Raw genomic sequence first — 25,314 nt, 5'->3', positions numbered from 1 at the left:
ATATTTTATTTCACAGATTATCTCCCTGTCATTGTTTTCAGACTGTACTCTCAGAAATACACAAAAGAAGAAAACAAAAAGAAATCTTTGGATAATGTTGAAACACCAGTCTGTATTTGTTTTTTAAGTTGGCACTGATGTATTTGAATGTGTTTTTAAAATGAATAAGGCTGGGGCATTTAGAAAAACTGCCAGACCTGCTAGCTTGATACAGCGTCTATAAAATTACTGGAATTCTAGAAGGTTGAAAGAGAGAAGTTTTTTTTCTTCTAATTTTCACTTGACAGTTCATAAGTCACTTATATGTATAATATTATAATCTATAATTGGGAGTAATAAAATTGGTGACAGAGTCATTGCCTGGTTCAGGTGGATTAAATGACTTCCTTCAAATCATGTAGTTCATTGGTGAGAAAATCGGAATGCGAAGCCAAAACTTCTGACTCCAAAGGTTTTTATCCCAGTTGTTGGGAGACAGAGTCAGATAGGAGGTCGTATATAAAATGTCTACTGTAAAATGCAATTGGAAATAAATTTATTTTTTCTTTCTGATTCTCATGTCTTGGTTTACATGATGTGAAGATTTCCCTGGCAATAGATAGAGGAGGGAATAAATATCTTTACTAGAGTCACTGCGAGCTTTTCAATAGAGTATTTTCCCCAAACATTAAAGAATTAAGGATAAAAATATAGCAGCTGTCTGAAATAGACAGAAATGGAGATGTAGATAGAAATGGACAGATAAGTAGAGAAATAGAGAAAGAACTTTCAAAAAGCTTTACATCCAGGAAAAGATTCAAAGTGAAATTGTCTCCTAGGTGAAGCAATGATTGATAACAATTAAGGTTCTATGAATATTTATATTTCTTTGGTTGGTCAGAGTTGTGTATGTATTAATGAATAATGGGAGAATATTTCATTATGATGCACTACCTTTCCTAATTTAATAGTCTATCTACATATAAAACATGGGATTGCACCAACATAAAAAAGCCCTAGTGTTGATAAACAAGTACATTAGTTTGCTAGGGCTCCCACAAAAAAATACCACAGACTGGGTCGTGTTAACAACAAAAATTTATTTTCTCACAGTTCTGGAGGCTAAAAGGCCAAGATTCACGTGCCATCAGGGTTGCTTTCTTCTGAGGCATCTTTCCTGGGTTTGAAAACGGCCACCCGGTTGCTGTGTCCTCACGTGGTTTTTTCTCTGTGCACACCCATCCCTGGTGTCTCTTTGGGTGTCCCAATTTCTATTTCCCCTTTTTTTAAAAAGACACCAGTCAGATTTGTTTAGCACTCACCCTAACCACATCATTTTCACTTAATTACCTCTGTAAAAGCCCTATCTCCAAATACAGCCACATTCTGAGTTACTGGGTATTAATGCTTCAACATGTGAATTTCAGGGGATACAATTTAACCTATAACATCAGGGAATCATAAGAGTTTCTTTTTATTTTTTTTGTGAGGAAGATCAGCCCTGTGCTAACATCTGCCAATCTTCCTCTTTTTTTTATTTGCTGAGGAAGACTGGCTCTGGGCTAACATCCATGCCCATCTTCCTCCACTTTATATGGGATGCCACCACAGCATGGCTTACCAAGCTGTGCATTGGTGCACCCCGGGTATCCGAACCAGGGAACCCCAGGCCACCGCGGAGCGTGCCCACTTAATCGCTTGGCTGGCCCCAATAGGAGTTTCTTGATGAATGAGATAAGGGAGGATAGCCTAGAAGAGAGAGAAGAGCATATGGGAAGGAAAAAAATTATAGACTGTATAATATATTCTAGAAAAGTCTAATTAGTACAATTAGAGAGTTTCTATCATCAGAAGTGTTAAATGATTCTATTGTAACTCAGATCTCTTAAGATAGTGTACTCAGTAAAATATTCCACATTTCATCTTATCCTAATTAGTATATTATGTCCATTCTCCAAATTAATTCTAATTGAGTCCCTGGAGACCGAGGTACATATCTCTGGGATGCTCTGTGGAAGGAGTCCCAAAGGGCTGTTGAGAAAATACACCTATTGGGTCCAACAGAACACACCAAAACATCAGAGGAGAAGAAAAAGAGTGACACTTCCTGGAGTGTCCTTCCTGACCAAGGGTAAGCAACTGCATCAGAAGAAGCTAAGTGGTTTGGCTTCTCTGTGACCTCAGATGCAATTAGAAGGGAGATACAGAGTCTGACCTGGCTCTCAAAGTATCATTGTTATGCCAAACACACACACACCTACACCCTAAATAGTATTCGAACCAATGGTATATGTGACTTTCATGTAGAAATCAATATTCAGTGTGGTGGTTATGCTGAGTCATCATATATTCACTTACACAGTGGAGAAATCAAGAGGATAAAAAAAATGTGACATGCTTTTTTACTCTAGTGGTTGTGATACTGTGTACTCCAAAGTACTAGGGTGTGATATTTTCATTTCTTAGTACTCACTTTTAGGTGCTAAAGGGACACATTCATGCATAGAAGTTTTAAGTGCTCCAGTGAAGGGAGCAGGGAATAGAGCTTCCACAGGGGAACACATAACTTGAAAAGTTGTCCTATATGTGATGTTTTAGCATAACTGGCTCTGATATTTTCTGTGTTTTTATTTCAAATTCACAATTTAGTTGCAATTTATTTCAAATTTGAGATGGATTTGGGGTTGTAGTTATGAGTCCTCTCTTTATTTACTCTTGCATCTTATTAGTTATACAGTACACTGAGCCAGGAAAGTCCACTTGAGGGTAGATCGTGTCCTGAATAGTTGGAACTAGGTTAGAAGCAGACAATACGTTGGGAAAAATACCTTCAAGATATAAAGGTAATTACCCATTCTGGAAATATTTATTGTGTGCCATTTAGTTACTAGGAACTGTTCTGTATGCTTGGATACAGTAGTAAGCAAAACAGAGAAATATTTCTGCCCTGAGGTTGATGCATCCTGATGGGCGAAAATGGACAATAAATTTAATAAGCAAGAGTTAGAAAATGACCATAGTTCTGGGGGAAAATAGAGCAGAGTCTGAGGAGAATAAGATGGATGGGGATTACTGGTGGGAAAAAGGGCATGGAATTTACAATAGTGATGAGGACGAGTCTTAGTCAGAAAATGATATTTGAATGGGTCTTAATGGAGATGAGAGTGTCAGCCTGGGAAACATCTGGGGATAGTGTTTCAGGCAGAGGAACAGACAGTTCAGAAATATTTGTTGCTGGGCAGGGCTGGCATTTTTCTGAGAAACAGCATGAATGTCACCAAAGCTGGAGCAGAATGAGGGAGGGCATGAGTCTTAGGAAATACAGACCTGTAGGTTATGGAGGGTAGGCTCTTGGAGGACCTTAAGGCCATTGTATGGAATTTAACTTCAACTTAAAATAAATTGGAAGCATTTTAGGGTCATTTTTCATTTTAGTTCATTTTCCAGGTCTCATTTAAATATCTCTTCTGGGACTTTGAGATTAAAGCAGAACATTTATTTTATTAGTTATTTGCCTCTTTAGAGGGTAGAGGTAGAAGTAATTGGCTCTGGCCAGATATTTCCATTTTTTCCCCAAATTATGTTGTATTAAAAATGAGCTTAATAAGACCCATATGTTTCCTTGTACAGACACATGATAACATACCAGAGAAAGATCTTAGTAACCATTGAGATGGTGGCTAGAATACACCATTTTTTATATTATCAATATAATAACTATATATTTCTGCCTGGTAATTCTACTCAAGCTGGAATAGATTCATAAAAAAATGAATTATAGTGTACACATGAATAACAGCGTAGCACTAGAACTGTGAAGCTCCCAGCACGTGTGAGATTATTCTGGGAAAATCAGTCGTGTGAGGAATTTAGTTTGGTTGACTTCCTAAATAGATGAAGACAAGCGGTGAGAGAGAGGTTTATAAAGGTAAATCAGATCTAGCTTATGGAACTTTGGGTGTAGGACTAAAGCATCTGTGCTTTGTGCGTTAACGAGGAAAGATCCGTTATATACTTTGAGCTGCTTTCACCACAATGTCATCAATGAAGTCATAACCTATCATAACATCATCAGCTGCATTTGAAAGACTTGGACACCATACCTTGCTTCCTAGCAAGCAGAAGCACCAGACTTCCAGGTAGAAGACTTGGGTTTGCATACTAGTTACAACATTGACGCCAGCTTAGCTCAAAGGTAAATATTTCAAACATCGGAATAAATTACAATCCTCTGTTGGTTTTAGCTTTCTCCCACTGCCTTTATAATTAGGGGGACATCAGCTCTAAAGCACTGGGGCATCAGCTGTGATTCTGTACCGTTTTAAATTAGATACCGCCGTTTAGATGTGCTCTCAAAGCTTCAAGATAGGAACTTGGAAGGATTCATGGTTTCTCAATGAATCTTTGACATCAAATTTGGGTTCTTTTTAATGTTCACTATCCACCATATAAAAAAATGCCTCAATTATGTATATAAGTCTTACATCTACTAGGGGAAAGTGGAAAACAAAGCGTTCTGTTTAAAAAAGTGATTTTTAAAGCTCTTTTCAATAGGTAAGGAAATTCAGGTTGTCAGAGGATTATAACATTACCTTAGCTAGGAGAACAAGAGAGAAACAATTCACTTATAAAACGCTTTATGGTTGAGAGCATATACACTTTATAAAGAAAATTCTGGGTTCAAATACTAGTTCTGCTGTTGAACAGTTCTGTGCCATTGGAAATGTTTCCTAACTACATGGGGATCATAACAGTATCTACTTTATAAAGTTGTGGTAAGGATTAAGTGGGTTAAGTATAGGACTCAGAGTACTAACTGGCACACGGTGAGTAACATTTATTTATTTATTTATTTATTCTATTTGTACTAATAGTGGCAGGAATAGGACAATATATCTGTTTCTGTATAACTATCTGCACAATGCCTGACACATAGGTTATTAGTAATATATGCAAGATACTCAAATTTTGTGATTGCTCACTATGTATTGAATATCAGTTCGAGTATTTTTCATGCATATCTTCTTTATTCAATCAGACAACATGTTAGAAGTCATCATTTTTCTCATCTGTTTTGTGAGAATTATGGTATTTACCTATATTAAACAATTATTAAGTGAAAGCTCAATTTCAAAATCAGATTCTACTCCAATCCCAGTGGTTTCCAAATCTCAGACTGAAATTATATCATTCTAGATACTAAAGGATAAAATTCTGTAAGCCTCAAGTAACTGCTGACTTAATTGATACCTTTGTTTATTTCTTTCAATAGCAAAATCACTAAATATTTTTTTTTCTCGTAGTCTATGTTAGGCTTGCTTCTCTGTGGACATGGAAGTCGGAAATCACACCACCCTGACTGAATTCATCTTGGTGGGCTTCTCAAAAGACCCCCGGTGGCAGCTGATTCTATTTGGAATATTTCTGATGCTCTATTTGATAACCTTGCCTGGGAACATGACCCTGGTTATCTTAATCCATATCGATTCCTGCCTGCACACGCCTATGTATTTTTTCATTGGCAATCTGTCATTTTTGGATTTCTGGTACACCTCTGTGTACACTCCCCAAATCCTGGCCACTTGTGTCTCAGAAGACAAGCGCATTTCCTTGGCTATATGTGGAGCCCAGTTTTTCTTTTCCTGTGCTGTAACCTACACTGAGTGCTATCTCCTAGCAGCCATGGCCTATGACCGCCACGTGGCCATCTGTAATCCATTGCTTTATTCAAGTACCATGTCCATTTCTCTCTGTACTCGACTTGTTGCTGCCTCCTACATAGGGGGGTTCCTGAATGCTGTAGCCCATACTGTCAACGCTTTCCGCCTGAATTTTTGTGGTAGAAATATCATTGACCACTATCTTTGTGATGTACCACCGTTGGTAAAAATGTCTTGTACAGACACCCAGGTCTATGAAAAACTCCTCCTAGGTATGGTGGGATTCACTGTCCTCTCCAGCATTCTTGCCATCCTGATTTCCTATCTCAAAATCCTGCCGGCTATCCTGAGAATCGGCACAGCCTCAGGAAGGCGCAAGGCCTTCTCCACCTGTGCATCTCAGCTAATCTCAGTCATGTTCTTCTATGGATCCTTACTCTTTACGTATTCAAGGCCAAGTTCCACCTACTCTCTGGGGAGAGACAAAGTGGCTTCTCTGTTCTACACTGTGGTCAATCCACTGCTCAACCCTCTCATCTACAGCCTGAGAAACAAAGATGTCAAATTGGCCTTCTGGAAGGCAACTCAGATCATAAGGCCACAGAGATGAAGGTTATCTTTTTGCAGAATGGTCTTATTGTATTTTCCAAATTATTTGCTTATAGACAATTTGTAAACATTGTAATTTTTCAAGTATATTCAGTGAGTTATACTTAAAACAGTGACACATTGATCAAACCATTTTTTAATTGTTTATTATTTTATTGTGATTAAACAAACTTAAACTTATATCATTGAGTTGTTTATGTTCCACAATATTGTATTTTGCTTCTTTGCAGTACATGATTTTCATAAAATTTATCATCTTTATTACCTTGGGAGGTCTCCTAATGAGAAAATAAAATTGGACCGTTTTCATGCACATAGTTTGACTTGATCTTGCAAACAAACTTTATTTATTGAGAAAAAGATTTGAAATGGTTAAACTGCAGGAAATTTACTCAAAATTTTATAAACATTTATTTTTTGTAAGTAACTCCGTCCGAATATTTTCATATAGCTCTAACGGAGTATATAGAATATATCTTTGTAAACATTGTGCCTTCTGCATCAATTTAATATATTCGAAACGTTTTAGTTGTTTACATTATAAGATAAATAAAAAAGCAATCAAAACATCTTTCTAATTCCATCGTGAAAGATGTATCTTTAGGATTGTATATCACTGTAAAGAGTGATCATTTCTACAGAGAATGAATACCCTGCCATCCTGTCCCTCATTCCATAACACTACATATTCCCCATGAAGGAAAATAACAACTTAAAAGTGTACAAACTGAAACAACAAACCAACAAACAAAACTCCACTATATTCTAGACCCAATGCTTGTTTCATTTTTCCCATTGGAAGATTTTAACCAGAAAGAAACTTACGACTCAATAGTCAGTATGTGGCAGGTTTAGTTGATTTATTTATTCAATACTCTTTATAACCACGCCGCAAATAAAGGATTATTAGTCACATTTGACAAATAAGCAGCTTGAGCCTAAGAAGTTAGAATTTGTTATTGAAAGATTGCAGCTCTTGGTATAATGAGCACAGTTATAAAATGCATTTAAATTAAAATGTTAAAGCAAATAGTGGCAGCCACTTTACCATTTGTATTAGCTCTGACTTTTGTGAACTTTCTTTTCATATTCATTTATTATCTAACATGTCACTGCTCTCTCTTTTCATCACAAAATTCTTAACATTCCTTATTGTTCCATTATGATGGAATCTTTGTGTGTGCTAGGCAATAAGGATTTGGGGTATATTCTATAAATCAAGTATCCATAGAACATTTAGTTCACATTCCCATAATGCCCATCATGTAGGGAGGAAAAAAAGGGTCAATCTCAGCATAGATAGTAAAATAAACTGTAATCCTTTGATCCCAAAGTAATATATACTCTTCTATTTTACATTAAACTCTCATGCTGTTTTTCAAAACCTGTATTAATATTAAATTGATTCTATACTCTATAGTATAGATTATAGTTTGATCACAAAAGCAAAACAAACACAGAGAAGTAAGTCTCTTTCATTGGATTTCTTTGAATGGAAAATATGTTTATGTTTTTTTTAATCTAGTTCTTCAAACTTGCCCTGAAGACTTCCATTTTCACTGAGTACTGATTTGAGAAATTTATGTCAATTTAGAGTTCAGATTGTGCTAACCTGAAAAATTTTTTCAGAGCTTCTTTCACATCTTTATTTCTCAAACTATAGATCATGGGGTTCAACAAGGGGAACAGCACAGTATAAAACGTGGAAACCACTTTATCTCTCTCAAGGGAATAGCTGGAACTTGGGCAAGAGTAGATGTAGAGAATGGAGACATAGTACAAGGTGACAGAGATCAGGTGGGAGGAGCATGTGGAGAAGGCTTTGAGGCGGCCCTGGGTGGAGCGGATCCTCAAGATGGTGGTGATGATGAAGAGGTAGGAGGCCAGTATGAGCGCAGTGGGGATAATGACATTGGAGGTCAGGAGATAGTACAGTGCAGCCTGGTAGCTCTCTTTCACATCACATGCCAACTTCACCAGGGGAGGGACATCACAGAAAAAGTCATCAATGACATTGTCGCCACAAAAATTCAAGGCAAAAGTTCTGTTGGTTATGATGGAAGAGTTAATAAAACCACCAAAATATGAAGCTGTTACTAAAAATGCACATAGCTTTATGGACATAGCCTGAGAATAAAGCAGTGACTTTGAGATGGCTACATAGCAGTCATAAGCCATGGCCGCAAACAGGTAACACTCACTGAACCCCAGCCCAGCAGAGAAGAAGAACTGAGCTACACAACCAGCAAAGGAGATGCTTTTGTCTTCGGAGATGCAGGTGACTAGGATCTTCGGGGTGTAGACAGAGGAATACCAGAGATCCAGAAAAGACAGATTCCCAATGAAAAAAATACATGGGAGTGTGCAGCTGGGAGTCATTACAAATCAACATTATGAGGGTGGTATTTCCTGCCACAGTCACAGAGTACACACCAAGGGACACCACAAACAGGACCAGCCGCATCATGGGGTCTGTTGTGAAGCCCAGCAGGATCAACTCTGTCACTGTGTGGTTACTCCTCTCCATGGCTTAAAGGAACCTCACCTACAAGTGGAAGAGTGAAGAGTTTAATTCCTCCAACCAATACCAAAGGAGGGCTTTCTCTGTTTGAGTCTATGCATTTTAGAGTAAGGGAGATCTGAGCAGGAATCTTGCCTGACTTGGACAGGCAATGGGAGTTTTCTGAGCCTCAGTGTATTCATTTCAATAAAATTCTTTTGCTAATATGAAAGACTTAGTGCTGTTAGTGGTTTATTCATTTTTTTAAGAATATATTTCTTGAGCCCCAGGCACTGTCTAGGCATTAGGACACAGCAGTGAGGATGACAGGGCTGTGACTTATTCTGTGTAGCTTTTATTTAGAAGGGAGAGACACATAAATAAACAAGTATAAAAATACTTTCAGTTAATGTTAGATGATATTAAGAACATAATACTGGATGATGGGTGAAAACTGAGAGAAGAGGTAATTAAGTTTAGACACTGAGAGATAACACCCCTTTCTAATTTCCTAGCCAGAAACGGACAAGATGTTCAAAACCCATGGTAATTGGAAAAGTTCTTATGGTTTAGAAGGTGGTGACATTTGAAAGGTGGCAGAATGTATCTCTCCAAAATATCCCGCGTTAGTATAGGATTATTTTGAGCTAATGGCTTTTGAAATAATATCAGATACAAAACGGACACTCTGATCTCCCCCTTTCTTTCTGAAAACAGGAGATAAAACCATCATGTGAGAGCTGCCCTCTCTATACCAGGAGAAAAGAAACATTCTTATTTTCAAGGACAGGAAGCTGAGACCAAAAGGATTCTGTCCAAACAGACCTTGTTAAAATAATTCCTTTTTTTTTTGACCTTTTCATCTATGTTGTAGCATATATCATTACTTTATTCCTTTATATTGTAAATAATATTCTTGTAAATGGTTAAAACATATTTGGTCACCATTTCATCAATTGATGGACACGTTGTTGCTTCTACTTCTTGGCAGCTGCTATGAACATTCTTGTATAAGTTCTGTATGGATACATGTTTTCATTTATATGTGTAGATATGTAAGATAGAATCACTGAGTCACGTGTTGAATTTATATTTAACATCTTGAGGAATTGCCAAACTGTCTTCCAAATTAGCTGTAACAATTTTCATTCCCAACAGCAAAGTATACAAGTTCCAATTTTTCCCTATCCTCACCAACACAAGTAATTTTCTGTCTTCTTGATTGTCACAATCCTATTGGGTGTGAAGAAGTATAATATTGTGGTTTTGATTTACATTTTACTAATGACTAATGATGTTGAGCATCTTTTCATGTACTTATTGGCTATTTGTTTAGCTTCATTGGAGAAATAGCTAGTCAAATCTTTGCACCACTTTTTAAATAGGTTTTTTTATCTTCTTATTGTTGAATTGTAAGGATTCTTATATATTATGTATAAAAGCCTTTATTAGATATGTGACTTGCAATTATTTTATCCCACCATCTGGGCGATCTTATTTGCTTTCTTCATGGTCTTCACTGATGTACCAAAGCTTTTAAATTTGATAAAGTCCAATTTGTCTATTTTTTATTTCTTCATTGATATACAAACGTTTTTAAATTTATCTTTTTTTTTATTGCTTACTCTTGTGTCTTATCTAAGAAAACACTGCCTAACTCTAGATCACAAAGATTTGCTTTGTTTTCTTCTAATATTTTTATAGTTTTAACTCTTATAATTAGGTCTATTATCTATTTTCAGTTAATTTTTGTATATAGTGTGAGGTAAGGGTCCAGCTTTATTCTTTGGCATATAAATATCCAGTTGTCCCCACACCATTTATTGAAAAAACTATTCTTTCCCCACTGAATTTTCTTGGCATCTTCGTCAAAAAAAAGTTGACCATTGTTTTAGTTTCCTGTTGCCCCTGTAACAAATTACCACAAGCTTAGTGGCTTAAAACAACACAAATATATTATCTTAGAGTTCTGTAGATTAGAAGTCCCACATGGATCAAACTGGGTTGAAATTATGATGTTGGCCTGATGTGTTCCTTTCTGGAGGCTCTAAGGGAGAATACATTCCCTTGCTTCTAGAGGTTGCCCACATTCCTTGGTTCATGGTCCCTCTTTTTCATCTTTAAAGCCAGCACCATTGCATCTCTATGACCATTCTTCCATACTCACATGTCCCTCTGACTCTGAACTCTTCTCCCTCTCTTTCAAATCTTACAGACTCTTGTGATTACATTAGGCCCAGGAGATAATCTAGGATAATCTATTTTAAAGTCAGCTGAATAGCAACCTTAACACCCACTTTCCATGTAACCTAACGTGTTCCCAGTTTCCAGGGATTAGAACATAGACATTTTGGGGAGGCATTATCCCTACCTACCAAATCCATAAATGTAAGTGTTTATTTCTGGACTCTCCATTCTATTCCATTGGTCTTAATGTCTGTCCGTATGCCAATGTCTTAATTGTTTCAATTACTATAGCTTTGTAGTATGTTTTGTAATTGGGAAGCATGAGTCCTTCAACTTTGATCTACTCTTTAAAATAATTCTATCTTCCTTTAGCCTCCCCATATGTTTTAATTACTTTTCATCTATTGCTTCTCTTTCTTCAACCTAATATAAAAACATTTATGTTTTTCCACATCTTTGAGACTCTGTTTCCTTATGAGGGTTTCCATGTCACATAATACTTATATCAAATAAATTTGTATGCTTTTGTCCTGTTAATCTGTCTTATGTCAATTTAATTCTCAGGCCTAGCTTAAAACCCTAAGGTAAAATTTTGTCTCTCCTACACAGTTTTTCTCCATAATCACAGAGAAAGTTTTCCCCTCAGCTACTGTACAGGAACATTTGGCACATTTGTCATAAATCTCAGGGAGAAAACCAAATTGAGAATCAGAGTGAAATTTCAGAATGGAAACCAAAAAAATTAAACCATCTGAATATTCTAAATTAAAAAAAATGGAATATCATTGTAGGTATTTTGGGGTCTAAAAAGCTGAAACTTAGCATTATTTTCCAATTTTTATAAGTACATGTACAATTCTTAAAAAGACACTTATCCCAATTTGATATCATCTATAGTAACAGTACTCAATCTTATCACAATTCAAAAACTTCCGCTTTATAACCAACACTTTTAATGCTTCCTTCATAGTCCTAAGATGAAATTTATAGTTAATATAATCTACCTACAAACATGTGTATGCATATGTATATACAATATTCTGTCTAATGTAAAAGTGATAAAAAAGAAAAGTAGTTCATAATACAATTATTATACGTTAATAATTATAGGATTTATTATAAAATAATGTGAATTTCAATATGTAAATGCTGGAATACTTAGTGAAATGGATACATATCTACATAGAATCATCGTGAATGTGTTGGTGACTCAAATATCAAGAGTGACATTTACACTAGTGATAAGATTTTTTTGACAAGATGAACAATTCTTGACAAAGTTCCAAACAAATCACAACTTCTGCTCAATTTAGGATTCCTAGGCAAATTGATGTATAGCAAAAACTTATTAAAATATACTTTATGTTTATTCGTAAAGTGGAGTAAATTTCGAACTCACATAATTATGAAGATCTTTTTTCAATGCACAATTGTCCATCAAGGCAGTGGATGTAGAGGGTGGGACATTTTTCTTTGGATGGGACTGCCCCGTGGTTGCAAACCATTTTCATCCTTATCTGCTACATACTAAATGGCCAGTAGGGTCCCTGATCTTTGTGACAGTCAAAAATCCACCACACATTTCAAAAATGTTTCTTAAAGGATGTTATGACTCTATTAAGAAACTCTACTCCACAGATTTGTATTTTAATTAGTGACTATAGGATTCTTCTAGGGATTATATGAAGGGATAGAAAATAACTGAAGAGTATCCCTGAGTGGTAAAATTACCTGTGGTGATATAGCACTCTGTCTACCTTTTCATGAGTCTACTGAGTGAGTGATGTCAAACAGAGATAGGAGGCCACTAGAATGTAAACTCCATGATTGCAGGAAGTTTGTCTGTTTCACTTATTTTTATATGCCCTGTGCCTAGAATAGTACCGGGCATATAATAGACACACAATAAATATTTAGTGAATGAATGAATGAATGAATGAATGGGCAGCCCTGAGTTGGAAGAGAACCAAGTCAATAGAATTGATTTTCTGGGTGACAGCTAATGATGTCATTTACCCTTAAAACGTCAGCAGACTTGTCTGATATCTCATATGCATTTCCTGGAACCAGAAATTCCCAGCCATTTGTGTTCTTTGCAGACAAGAAAAGGAAGAAACAAAGAAATCTGCCTACGAAATATCTTTACCCAATATTTGTTTGCCCAAATGGAGTGGGTCTGTGAAGGAGGTGTTTTTTATGTCAGTAACAGATTTTCTGTCATTATATGTCATGATGGATAGGAACCATATCTTAGAAATCAGAGCTGGCTGCTCAAACCAGCCTGGGCATCATAGAAAAAGCATTTGACTTTCAGGCAATAACAAAGATTCAAGTTCTCCATCATTAGCCAACATTGTAAAGCCTCGATTTCTTCATATGTAAGACAGGGATAACTTCTCTCTGCTTAGGGTTGTTGTAAAGAAGAAAATTCAAATAAAGGCTAAGCACAGTGCCTGGCACATCATACACACTCAAGTAACCAGTGGTTCTCAAATACAGCACACACAAGGATTTAGCAGGCTATGAGTGGGCCCCAAGAACCTGCTTTCATTTAAGTAGCCCAATTCTTGTGAAGCAGGTTGCTTATAGATCACATCATTGAAATGTTGAAATAAATATCAGTTGTATTCTTATTCTTATTCTTTATTCCAGGAATCTTGCCTGCATTACAATGTTGTGAGGACTCAAGGAGTTAACAAATGTAAATACGTGTTGCATAATGTTATACATTAAAAAAGATGAGCTAGGGGCCGGCCCGGTGGCCCAAGTGGTTGAGTGCGTGTGCTCTGCTGCAGCGGCCTGGGTTTGCCGGTTGGGATCCGGGGCATGCACCATGCACCGCTTATCGGGCCATGCTGTGGCAGCGTCCCATATAAAGTCAAGGAAGATGGGTATGGATGTTAGCCCAGGGCCAGTCTTCCTCAGCAAAAAAAAAAAAAAAAAAAAAGAGAAGGATTGGCAGATGTTACCTCAGGGCCGATATTCCTCACAATAAATAAATAAATAAATAAATAAATAAATAAATAAATAAATAAATAAATAAAACGATGAGGTATAAACAGATTTACTTGGAATCCTACAGCCAACACAAAAACAAGATAGGGCACACAATTCCTTGGGTAGGGACTGGTTGAAGAATTGAGTTCTGTAGTTGTTAATCAGAACCAGAAGACTAGGGTAATCTGGCTGTGTTTGCTAAGGAGCTAACTTTATTCTCCATAACTGACGTGGTCGCCACTCAGTCTCACATGCTCCTCCTTACTCAATCACCTCTGGCTGGGAGGGAAGGAATTTACCTCAGGAGGTAATCAATGACTTGAATCTCCTGCCTACGTGTTCCTTGAGGCAAACTTTACCTTGGAATGCAAGGACACATCTCATTCATCCGACCCCATGCCCTAATCTTTGAGGCTCACCAGACCACCTAATACTTTCTCTTTTGACATTTCTATAGAATAGTAAAATAGCTAAGAATTGTATATAACGGCCCCACACAGACTCTTCCACACAGCAGCTCTCTACTGCCCATGGGTCCTGTCCCCATGCAGCTCTCTACTGCCCGTGGGTCCTGTCCCCAGGCTGAACACAAAATAAAGGTGCATGAACGAACGAGCAGGTCGTGTCTGAAAATTCTTTTTGGACTCGCAACTCAGCGGCCCCACATCATAACTAAGGTTATGTTTTTGTGTAAGCTAAACAATGCATTTTCCATCAAAATTATTAAAATATAACTTTTCGTATTTACAGATAAACATTTCTTGTCTGGAATTCTCAAAAATATTATATGCCTTTGTGCTTTCTTAAAGAATATCAAACTGAAATAAATTTAAATGTAGCCTTCAGACTAGTAATCTTTAGTAATCTCTGCTACTTCATTCGGTTGCCTCAGTTGCTCTTGAGATATTGACAATCACGTTTCTTTTGTAAGTGGCTCCCGGTGATTGCTTGTTTGTTTGTGTATTTAGTTTCTTTTTCTCTCTTGTCCTTTTATGTAATGTTAATTTTTTTGTCTCTAGTAATGAGAAATGCTACTTCTCCTTGTGAACTGTCAGCAGTTTCAGAAACTGCAATAGGAAGATGGTGAAGATATTTCAAGAGGCCCTTTTTTTAGCACTTATTGTATCTTAAGATGTAAATGACCTTTGGACTGGTTGTGAGGAACAAGTAAAATTTTCCCTCTATCTGTAACATCTGAATTAGGCAACTTACTTAAAATTCCCAGCCACACCATCACCTCAACAGAATTCAAATCTGCCTGTCCCAGAATTGTTTTTATCAGTTTCTGGTTCCCCAGGGTGGTAGATTCCTGCAACCCCTCAGGATTTCATAGCTTGGGAAATAACTAACAAGACAATTAAACAAGACTGTATGTTGACAAATTGGGTATTATGTAATGATGCAGAAAAATTTTTTGTGACTGTAATTTCCCCGTGAAAATGTAATAAGTCTGAATTTTCATCCTCATTCTCTCTTGAATTATGTAGAAGCTAAACTGAACACGTGTGTGCACATATATTACATATACTATATATATTCACATGCACACATTGCATATTTAAGCACATATGTTCAATGATACCGATATTTTTGTTATATGTTGAACATTTTTCTTTTGTCCTTCCAAATTCATTCTCCACCTTTTGAACCTCCCCTTTGCTCCAAGATGCTCAGCTGTGTTAACTCCATCAGTGGGTTTCTTTGAACTCTATCTACTTAATGGATTTAGCCACCAGTTGTCACTGGCAGGGAAGAGAGTGAGGTCAGAGTAATTTTCCCCAGGCTCCTTGCTTGCAGACATGTCACAGCTGGCTGTATCCCTGGGCCTAGACCACAGCTCCTTCCAGGCAACCTTCTTTCAAAGGTCTCCCTCCAGTGCTCACAACGTCTCTCTCTTCTTGCACCTTTAGGGATAGGGAAAGAACAACTCTCAGAAGTTAGTGGTCCTAGGTTTATCACCCTTTTCCTTGGGAATTCTCCACACCACACACATTCCTTTGTAATAATCCCTTTATTAATCCCTTCCCAAATTAACCAGTTTAACTAGCAATCTGCTACCTGCCAGGTTCATAATTGATACTGATCCTAGAAGTAGTCTCGGAAGATAAATATTCAAATGGAATTGGATTGTTCACATATTTGAAGATTAGACTTGTAAACCCATTGTGGTGGGAAATGGGACTCTGGCAATCTATGGTATTTAGTGACATCCAACTTAACAGATCACCAATGGCATCATGCAATGAAGGAGGAATGAAGGGAAGACATTGAGAGATTGGCTTTCTGTGGCACAGAGGCATGAGCAAATAGAGCTTATAAACAGCATGTGGTGAGTTGGCTTCTGCTGAAATTTAAACCTGTGGAAAAACAAACAGGCAGCCAGAAAGCCGATTGCACCGCATACGTCAGAGATGAGATGCAAACAATTACCCCTACACACCACAAACTCTAGATGCTAACCAAGTATTTTGTCGTCCAGACATTTGTGGCAACATCTCTTGGATTACGTGGTTCCTAAAGATGAAGTAGATGGGAAACCAACCAAGGTGCTATTTTTCTTATAAACAAAAAACATTTTTACTTGGACAAAACTAGCTCAAGATGTTCTAGTGGGGAAATACAGCCTCTTACATAGTTCTCTGACCTAAGTTAGTTTACAGCCACTGAAGCCATAGACTGATGGGGAGGGATGGTCCCTTTAAGGAAGAATCCTGAAACTAGACCAAGGTGTACACTGTATATCTTCCTCCAAGCCCTCTTGTGGATGGCTTGTAGCCATTTATGAGGGTAATCCTACAATGGGAAAGGAGAAGTACTCAAGTCTTCTGAGGGTTACTAGATATTGGCTCTGAACTGACACTAATCTCCAGACGTGGAAAAACACCAGAGGTACACACTCACCAGTGGGTCTCATGGAAACATTGTGAAAGATAATTTTGGCCTGAGTGCATCTCTTGGTATAGGCAATGGGACCAGAAATATAGATGATCGTATTTACCCAGATCCAGAAATCATATTGGGCATAGACATACAGAATAAAACAGAATCCTCATTCTAGTTCCTCCTCCTTGACCCTTGGAATGAGCATTATTACTGTTGGAAGGCTCAAGTAGAAGTCCCTGAAATTGCTCCCCTTAGACACCCTCTGCTAAGATAGTAAACAAAATGCAATATCACATCCCTGGGGGAAGTGCAGAGATTTGTGTTTTCATCAAAGACTTGAAAGATGCAAGGGTGAGGATCCCAATTCATCACCTTTAACTCATCTCTTTCTCTGAGAGCAAAGGAATTGAGATGTGCAAGGTGGAGGTCATGAGTGAACGAGTTTTACAGGTAGACAAGTTGCAGAAAGGATGCAGGAATAGTAACTTTTGTCTTGGGGAAAAAATGGACGGAATCAGTTTGGAGTAAAAACAAATGTATAGCCTCAAAAACTGTATAGTTGCACAGGCTCACATTAGCACTAAGCAGTTGTAGGCTTTGAGGGATAAACAATGCATTTTGAGGTCACTGGATTTGTGGAGGAGGCTGAGAGACTGTCATATTTTATTGAACCTTCAAAGTCATAGACTTTCTTTAGAAGATGTCCTAAACCCTTTATGTTCACACATATGTACACAATTATATCCAAACATGCATATATTGGGAGGCTCTCACTAGTCAGGTGGGTGAGGTGACACAGTCTGTGAATGTTAGTCAGCCTCCTTCCCCACACACGACAGTTCGTGTTCACTGGGCCCTCGTATCAAGTGGTCACAGCATACGGCAGGGGCTCAGCAACACGGTCTTCTTCTCACCAGAGTTCTTTCTTTTTATTAAAACATGTAAGTTCAAGCGATTTTCTGCATGGAGGGACTCCCATAAACCATTAGTACTTTTAAAAATTGTTCGTTAAAACTCACATATCTAAAAGCTGCCACTTAGAAAACTGCTTTTTTGTAAGACTTCAGACATCATTTGTGATTTGAGTAATAAAATCCCCTTAGGGATTTATACTGTAATTTCAAATTAATATGGAAGATTCTTTTGGATGTTTCACGACTATAAACTGCAGATGAAATATTCTCAACAGTGAGTAAAAAAGTTACTGTCAAACTTGCACTTATTCTAAATCATTTTCTAAAATATCAATGTCACTTGTTTAATTACATTTTTATTAGACTCTTATTCATGTTTCTGTCTTCCTAAGTTGATTATTAGCTGTACTTTATCTTCTTATGAGGGTCTTGGTAATGTTATTTAGACTTGATTCTGGAGTAAAGATGACTTTTCCATACACAGAATAATGTAACTATCCACTTAGGCCAGTGAAAGTTATAGTGTCTGAGTCTATATTGACAATTATTTGTAGAATCGGACTTGGCTGCTTCTCCTAAAAGGCTTAAGATAAGAGTTCTTAACCAGTAGTTTGAGGATCTTTGTTGTAGTTAAATATCAGGATTTATGATACTAGGATGTTTTAAGAATAGGTTTATTACACCAATTTTAATTTTTGTAACCGATGTTTCCCTCCGGAATGATGTATTTTCTAGTTTCATGTAAGCAACATTAAATAACTGAATTTCTGCCACTGTAATAAACAAATTAGATCTGTTAATATTGCTTAAAAAGAATATATTTCGTATGAATTTTATTATTAGTGGGAAATCTTTTACATAATAAGAATCTGAGCTGGCATAAATAACTTTCCATTTTAGAACATTGTCTAAATCCAGCGTCTTGGACTTACACTGTTGGGCCCTGTCTCTATTGGGTTACTGTGTGTTACAGCTAGTACTGATTATATACCTTGGCTTTACTCTTCAGGTTAATGTGTATCACTGCCAGTGTAGATCAATCTTTCCTGCTCTGCATGGAGCTCCTACATTTTTGGAGAACTACTTGCTTAATTTTCACTTTGTTGCGTTTTTTTTTAGTTCCTGCTTACACTGATAGAAACAAGTCATGTTTTATCAACATAAAGTACATCAACATTGCCTCACTTTTAAAAATCAAAATTAAAGCAACTTATCATATCTTCCCTTTTGCTTTATTACTACCTGTATATATTTTCTATATAATTTTTCTCTTTTGAGTAATATTTACTCATAGCCTTTTATTTCTCAAGGTGTTTCGCCTCACTAAAGCTATTATTTTTACTCTAATAATTCTGTTTCTATCGTCACAATTTGGACATAGAATCTCTTGTTGGTTCACACATATAAAATAAAAGAGGATCCCTGGGAGTTACACAGTGATTCATAAAAATCATATCTATGATGACTTAATTTTTTCTTAATTGAGGCACTTTTATAAGAGACGTATAGATTGGAGAGATCATGCTCATTGAGCCTAGTTGTACGGAATTATTTCAAGGGTGCCTCTGGGTCTTTGTGCTAATGCTTCTGGGGGAAAAAAGTACATGTAAAAATGCCTAAGAAATTCTGTTACGAGAATGGAAAGTGGTGATTACAACTAGTTAATAACCATAGGAAAATATTAAAAATTAATTCAGAATATTTGTTCCTGTTTTTTGGAAATAACTATATAGATGTTGTTCAATATATATCAGTCAGCCAAAGATATTCTTATGCTAAAGGAGTGGGCTGTTCTGTCACTTTCTGAAGGCAGAGAACAGTTTTTGGTTTTAAGTTTTTGTTTTTAATGTAGAGTAATATGAAATTCAATACAAATACTTATATTTTATATTTAAAGTTTATATCCTAAATTGCTCTAATTTTCTCATCTTAAGTCTTGTGAATTGTCATGTATCGAGAGTGCAAATTCTTTAACTTGCATTTTAAGAGTTCTAGATCATGATGGAACACAATGACAGCTTTTCTTGAAACATTGTAGCCTGATCAAATATTGTCTTTGCATTTCCTTAGAAGGAGAGAATCTTGATTTATTTGAAGAGTTTACTCAGATCCTCTTTTACATCCTTATTCCTCAAGCTATAGATCATGGGATTCAACATGGGGAACACCACAGTGTAAAATGTAGAAACTATTTGTCCCTACCAAAAGAATAGCTAGTTCGGAGATGAGAATAGATGTAGAGAATGGAGCCATAGTACAAAGTGACAGAGATCAAGTGGGAGGAGCATGTGGAGAAGGCTTTGAGGCGGCCTTAGGTGGAGCGGATCCTCGAGATGGTGGCAATGATAAAGAGGTAGGAGGCAAGTACGAGCACAGTGGGAGTAATGACATTGGAGGCCAGGAGGAAATACAGCACAACCTGGTAGCCATCTTTCCCACTGCAAGCCAGTTTCGCCAGGGGAAGCAAATCACAGAAAAAGTCATCAATGATATTATCACTACAGAATTCCATGGCAAAAGTTCTTTTGGTGATGATGGAACAGTTAATAAAGCCACCAAGTTATGAGGCTGCTACCAAAAATGTGCATACCTTTATAGACATAGCATGAGAATAAAGCAGTGGCTTTGAGATGGTCATATAATGGTCATAAGCCATGGCAGCCAACAGGTAACACTCACTGTAGGCCAGCCCACCAGAGAAGAAGAACTGAGCTACACAGCTGGCAAAGGAGATGCTTTTGTCTTCAGAGATGCAGGTGACTAGGATCTTCGGGGTATAGACAGAGGAATACCACAGATCCAGAAAAGACAGATTCCCACTGAAAAAATTCATGGGCGTGTGCAACTGAGAGTCATTACAGATCAACATTATAAGGGTGGTATTTCCTACCACAGTCACAGAATACACACCAAGGAATATCACAAACAGGATCAGCTGCATCATGGGGTCTGCTGTGAAGCCCACCAGGATGAACTCTGTCACTGTGTGATTGCCCCTCTGCATGGCTATAGGGAAGCTCACCTAACAGAAGAGAAAATGAGAGTTCAGCTTGACTCACTGTGCTGAATAAATAGACAATATGGTAAATAAATAACCTTACATCTCTGGTAAACCTAGAAATCTAGGATCCAACAATGTAAGCGCTCATTTTAGAAACAGTTTTCATTTTGCAACAAACCACTTAGACCTTATGACTATGTATTGTTAAAGATAAACTTAGGCACATTAAAATTTTCAACAGTTTACTTGAGTTTACATCGATTTGAATCCGGCCAAGTGTCAAGTTGAAAGTGGTTAGGAGCTCGCCCCCAACAGGAGCTAGGGGACAGGTTTTTATAGAGAGGACACAAAAGGAAAGCAAGGAAATTATTTGATTGGCTATATCTGAAATGGTTACCTTATTTGGGAAAACTTAGCTGGCGGTTTGTGATTGGTTGTTCTGAAGTTTCTATTTCTCGGATTCAAGTGCATTGACGCTCTCTTAGATATTGGTTTGCTTACATAGGCTACCGGGGTCTAAGAGCCCCCTCAGTGTAATGGTCTCCTTGTTCAATGACTTTAACAATATTCAATTCCAAATTTCTGAAGTTGGTTGTTTATTTTTTCGCTTAGGAATGATTGTTCAAGTAAAGGAAGGATGGCCTTATAATTCCTATTTTCTTGTACTGTGGTCTTCTTTACAATGTCAATTTGCTTTTTTGCTAAATATGTGACTTCTTAGCTAAAGTGTTACTTATTTGTATCTGAGATACTGAACTTCACCTATTTTTAATATATTTTTTAAAGAATTAAGTATTTTTTTTTCAGTACTTCCATATACTGAGACACTCTGCAGCCATTATAAATTCATATTTCATGATAATATCTATAGGCATAAGAAAATACTCAGGAGATTATAAGGAATAAAAAGAGGATATATACAAAGTTTTGGAAAGAAGTGTACAGAAGAATGATGTACTATAATGGCATTATAAAGTACACAGGATTTACTGTATTTTACATATATTGTAACAATAAAAATATATAAGAATAGTCTAAATTGCCAATTTTAAATTTAAGTAATTCATGTATACTACATAAGTAATATAGTACTAGAAATTTACACATTATATTACGTTTTTATTTCTTTTTTTTTTTTTTTTTTTGTGAGAGAGATCAGCCCTGAGCTAACATCCATGCTAATCCTCCTCTTTTTGCTGAGGAAGACCGACTCTCAGCTAACATCTATTGCCAATCCTCCTCCTTTTTTTCCCCCAAAGCCCCAGTAGATAGTTATGTGTCATAGTTGCACATCCTTCTAGTTGCTGTATGTGGGACGCGGCCTCGGCATGGCCAGAGAAGCAGTGAGTCGGTGTGCGCCGGGGATCCGAACCTGGACTGCCATTAGTGGAGCGCACACACTTAACCCCTAAGCCACCGGGCTGGCCCTACGTTTTTATTTCTTTTAGAATTTTTTGTTATTAAGGATTTTTTCCTTCATAATAACAATTAGGAAGAAAATATATGTCTTAGAATATGATGATGAGACTTGGCATTCCAACAAATGACAAAAAAATCTGCTCACCCTCTTCAGGATTCTCTGCACATACAACTATAAATGTTCTCCTGAAATGGGTAGACTGGAATATATCCAGCAGCTGTACATCTGTATTACACTTCGTGGGCAATTCCATTCACACTAACTTCCCATCAACTGAAGTGGTTTTGTAGCTAAAAAAACAAAAATCCCAGTGAACATGATTATGTATGTCCAGCCTCTTGGAATCCAGAAAAACACTCACATCCTAGTAGACTGTCAATATTAGTGCTAATGAAAACCAAAGTTAATAAATTGACTTATTTCTGAGTAAATTATAGAATAACAGATGATTGTTGCACCTAGGCTTTTGCTACTATTACTCCACTAAAGGTGCTTTCGTCTAGGTTCAGTGACCACACATAACTCAGTCCAAAGACCGCGTTTCAGTCCTCCTCTGATTTGATTTATCTGCAGCATTTGACATAGTTTATCAGTCCTTCTTGCTGGAAACACTCTCTTCTCTCGGCTTCCAGGTCTTCAAACTTGCCTGGGTTTCCTTCTACTTCCATGGCTGTGTGTTCTCAGTAGCAATAGTGCCCCCAGCTTTGAATTTTGGAGTGCTCAGAATCAACCCTTGAATCCCTTCCCTTTTCCATCCACAGTCACTCCCTGTCGAGTCACCCAGTCTAACAACTTTAGACTTTAAGTGATTTCCATATGTAAATCTTATTATTTTCTTAATTTCCTGACCGTTTCTCTTCTCTGAGCTCCAGACTCATGGATATAAATACCTACTTAATATCTCTAACAGGGTGTCCACTGGGCATTTCAAGAGAAACTGAGTTCCTATCAGTCCCTCTTAAGCCTGCTTTTCTCTCTGATTTCTCCACTGCAGTAAATGGCATTATCTCAGTTTAGGGAAAATCACTGAATATGTTTCACTCCTCTTTGTCTTTTACATTGTAGCTGATTAACCAGAAACGTCTTGATTTTACCTTCAAAATAGATCCAGAATCTGACCAACTTTTCCCAGCCCCCGTGGCTCTACCCCAGAATAACCCACCATTATCTCACGTTTGCATCATTATAGAGCTTCCTAATGGTCTCCGTGCTTCCTCCCTGCTTCCGTGCTCACCCCACTCGAGTCTCTCAACAAGGCAGCTACAGTGACCCTGTTAATATACCAGTTAGATCACCTTACTCCTCTTCTTCAAACACTCCAATGACATGCCAATTTATTCATAGTAAAAGCTAAAATCCTTACAAAGTGTACAATCTTATTACCTTTCTGCGTCTGACTCTCCTGTTCTCCCCTCCACTGTTATCTCCCCTCCAGCCACGCTGCCCTCCTTTCCACTCATAGAACAAACAGCACATGGTCAGAGCCTGTGCCGCTGCTCCTCCCTGTGACTAGAATCCTCTTCCTCAGGTATCTTTATAGTGAACTCCCTCACCTTCTTCAAGTCTTAACAGCCGCTGATATTACCCCTTTTCAGATGTTCCCTGATCACTATATTGCAGTATACATCCCTCACATTTCTTATATCTTTTTCTACTTTATCACTCTCCCTAGTGCTGCTCATTATCTACTATTACACACATCCCACTAATTTAACTTTTTTTCTTTCCCTTCACTAGAATGTACTCTTTCCCATCTACTTTTCTTGGAAAAATATATCATTTTACTTAGTAGACTTACTATGAGATCTTGTGGGCTGTTGATTTTAAACAAATCACTCGATATAAACTGAGAACAATTTTGTGGCTGAACAAAATCTTTGAAAACATGAATCCGTGAGATAAAAGGGGTTTCCTGTGGGAAAAAGTAGAAAACTCCTGGACTCAATCTTAAACTTAATGTCCTGATTCTCTTGTTCACTGATTCTCGTAACGATCCCAAGATTTGATCATTTATAAAAATAATAGCTAAAAATTTTGGATGCTTTACTCTGAGTCAAGCACTGCGCTTAGTGTTTCACATGCATTATTTTATTATTCCCACAGCATCTATCATAGGTATGTTTAGAGATTAATAGAAATAATTTTACAGATGAGCAAACTGAGTTTTAATAAGTAGCTAGTAATTACACAATTAGTAAGTGGTGTTGTCCTACTCCAGAGACCTGGTATTTAACCACTAAGCTACCTCCTTTCATATTTGATATTAGGTTAACAGTTGCTTGTGGGCTCCAGGGGTCCCTCTCTTTTTGTTATAACACCTTAACAAAAACAAATAGGATAATGCTGAGAGAGGCAGATGCTGTCCCAGGTGAGTACCTCACGTATGTAGGTTGATATAAATGCTTCCAAGTGGTACCCAAGTCATCTTCTGGCAGAGTCCTGTGTCTTTTACATTTATAGCCAACTCAGATTATGAGCGCACAAACATTCTACTCACCTCACCCAGGACCAGGACACTTACCTGCAACTCTCACAGTCCCAACCAACAAAGGACCACACTATGGATCCAGATAACTTATACCTGCTCAGGATCCCCTGTATATTTGATCCGTTAAGGACCTCAGGGTTTCATAGCTTTGAAAGTCCCTGAAAAGGCAATTAAACTAAAAGTGTGCTAACTTTATTTAGGAGAATCTTTCTCAATGCAAAAGAAGAGAATGACTTAAAAAGTAATAACAAAAATCACTACATTTTGAGAAACTACTCTTTGCAAAACACCTCCTTGGGGACTTATTTAATTGTCAAACAGCTCTGTGGAGTTTGTGTTGCAGTTCCCATTATAGACAGGAAAATAGATCCAGAGCATTTAATTAACTTTCTGAAGGTAAACTCAGAAGTAAGTGCAGGCAAGATTGAAGCTCAAGGATATCTGATTACAAAATCTGTACATTCCTCAACACCAAGTGTACTTCAGAGAGTCATAATCTTTGAACTTCTATTCAGCAATGACTGTATTGTTTTAGAAGTGGATTTCACTCATCCTGAGTGTCTATACAGATAGATTTTGTAACAAACATATTCAGTCTCACTTTTCTTCAACTCATTACCCAATTTTTAAGTGACAAGAAAGGTGTCAGATTGGCTAATGTCCCCAAAAGCAACTT

At 37.2% G+C, this 25,314-nt stretch overlaps 1 protein-coding gene and 2 pseudogenes across 1 annotated transcript; 1 reads left to right on the top strand and 2 right to left on the bottom strand.

Moving 5' to 3' along the window:
• The first annotated feature begins 5,307 nt into the window (after nucleotides 1-5,307).
• Nucleotides 5,308-6,249, top strand: LOC131395755 (olfactory receptor 9G4-like). The gene has a single exon (XM_058527585.1). It carries the CDS (start codon nucleotides 5,311-5,313, stop codon nucleotides 6,247-6,249), a length of 939 nt encoding a protein of 312 aa, XP_058383568.1. The 5' UTR covers nucleotides 5,308-5,310.
• Nucleotides 6,250-7,838: 1,589 nt separating this feature from the next.
• On the bottom strand, nucleotides 7,839-8,787 carry LOC131395754 (olfactory receptor 9G19-like; annotated as a pseudogene).
• Nucleotides 8,788-19,816: 11,029 nt separating this feature from the next.
• On the bottom strand, nucleotides 19,817-20,745 carry LOC131395753 (olfactory receptor 9G1-like; annotated as a pseudogene).
• Between the last annotated feature and the right edge of the window lie 4,569 nt (nucleotides 20,746-25,314).

Source organism: Diceros bicornis, chromosome 31 (genome assembly GCF_020826845.1).
Source record: "Diceros bicornis minor isolate mBicDic1 chromosome 31, mDicBic1.mat.cur, whole genome shotgun sequence".
In the NCBI taxonomy this organism is placed as follows: Eukaryota; Metazoa; Chordata; class Mammalia; order Perissodactyla; family Rhinocerotidae; genus Diceros; species Diceros bicornis.
The sequence above is the reverse complement of the archived record's forward strand: the minus strand, read 5'-3'. Positions and strand labels throughout refer to the sequence as shown.

Bases quoted from the DNA above. Each gene is read 5' to 3' on its own strand.
- LOC131395755 (XM_058527585.1), top strand. From the start codon at position 5,311: ATGGAAGTCGGAAATCACACCACCCTGACTGAATTCATCTTGGTGGGC.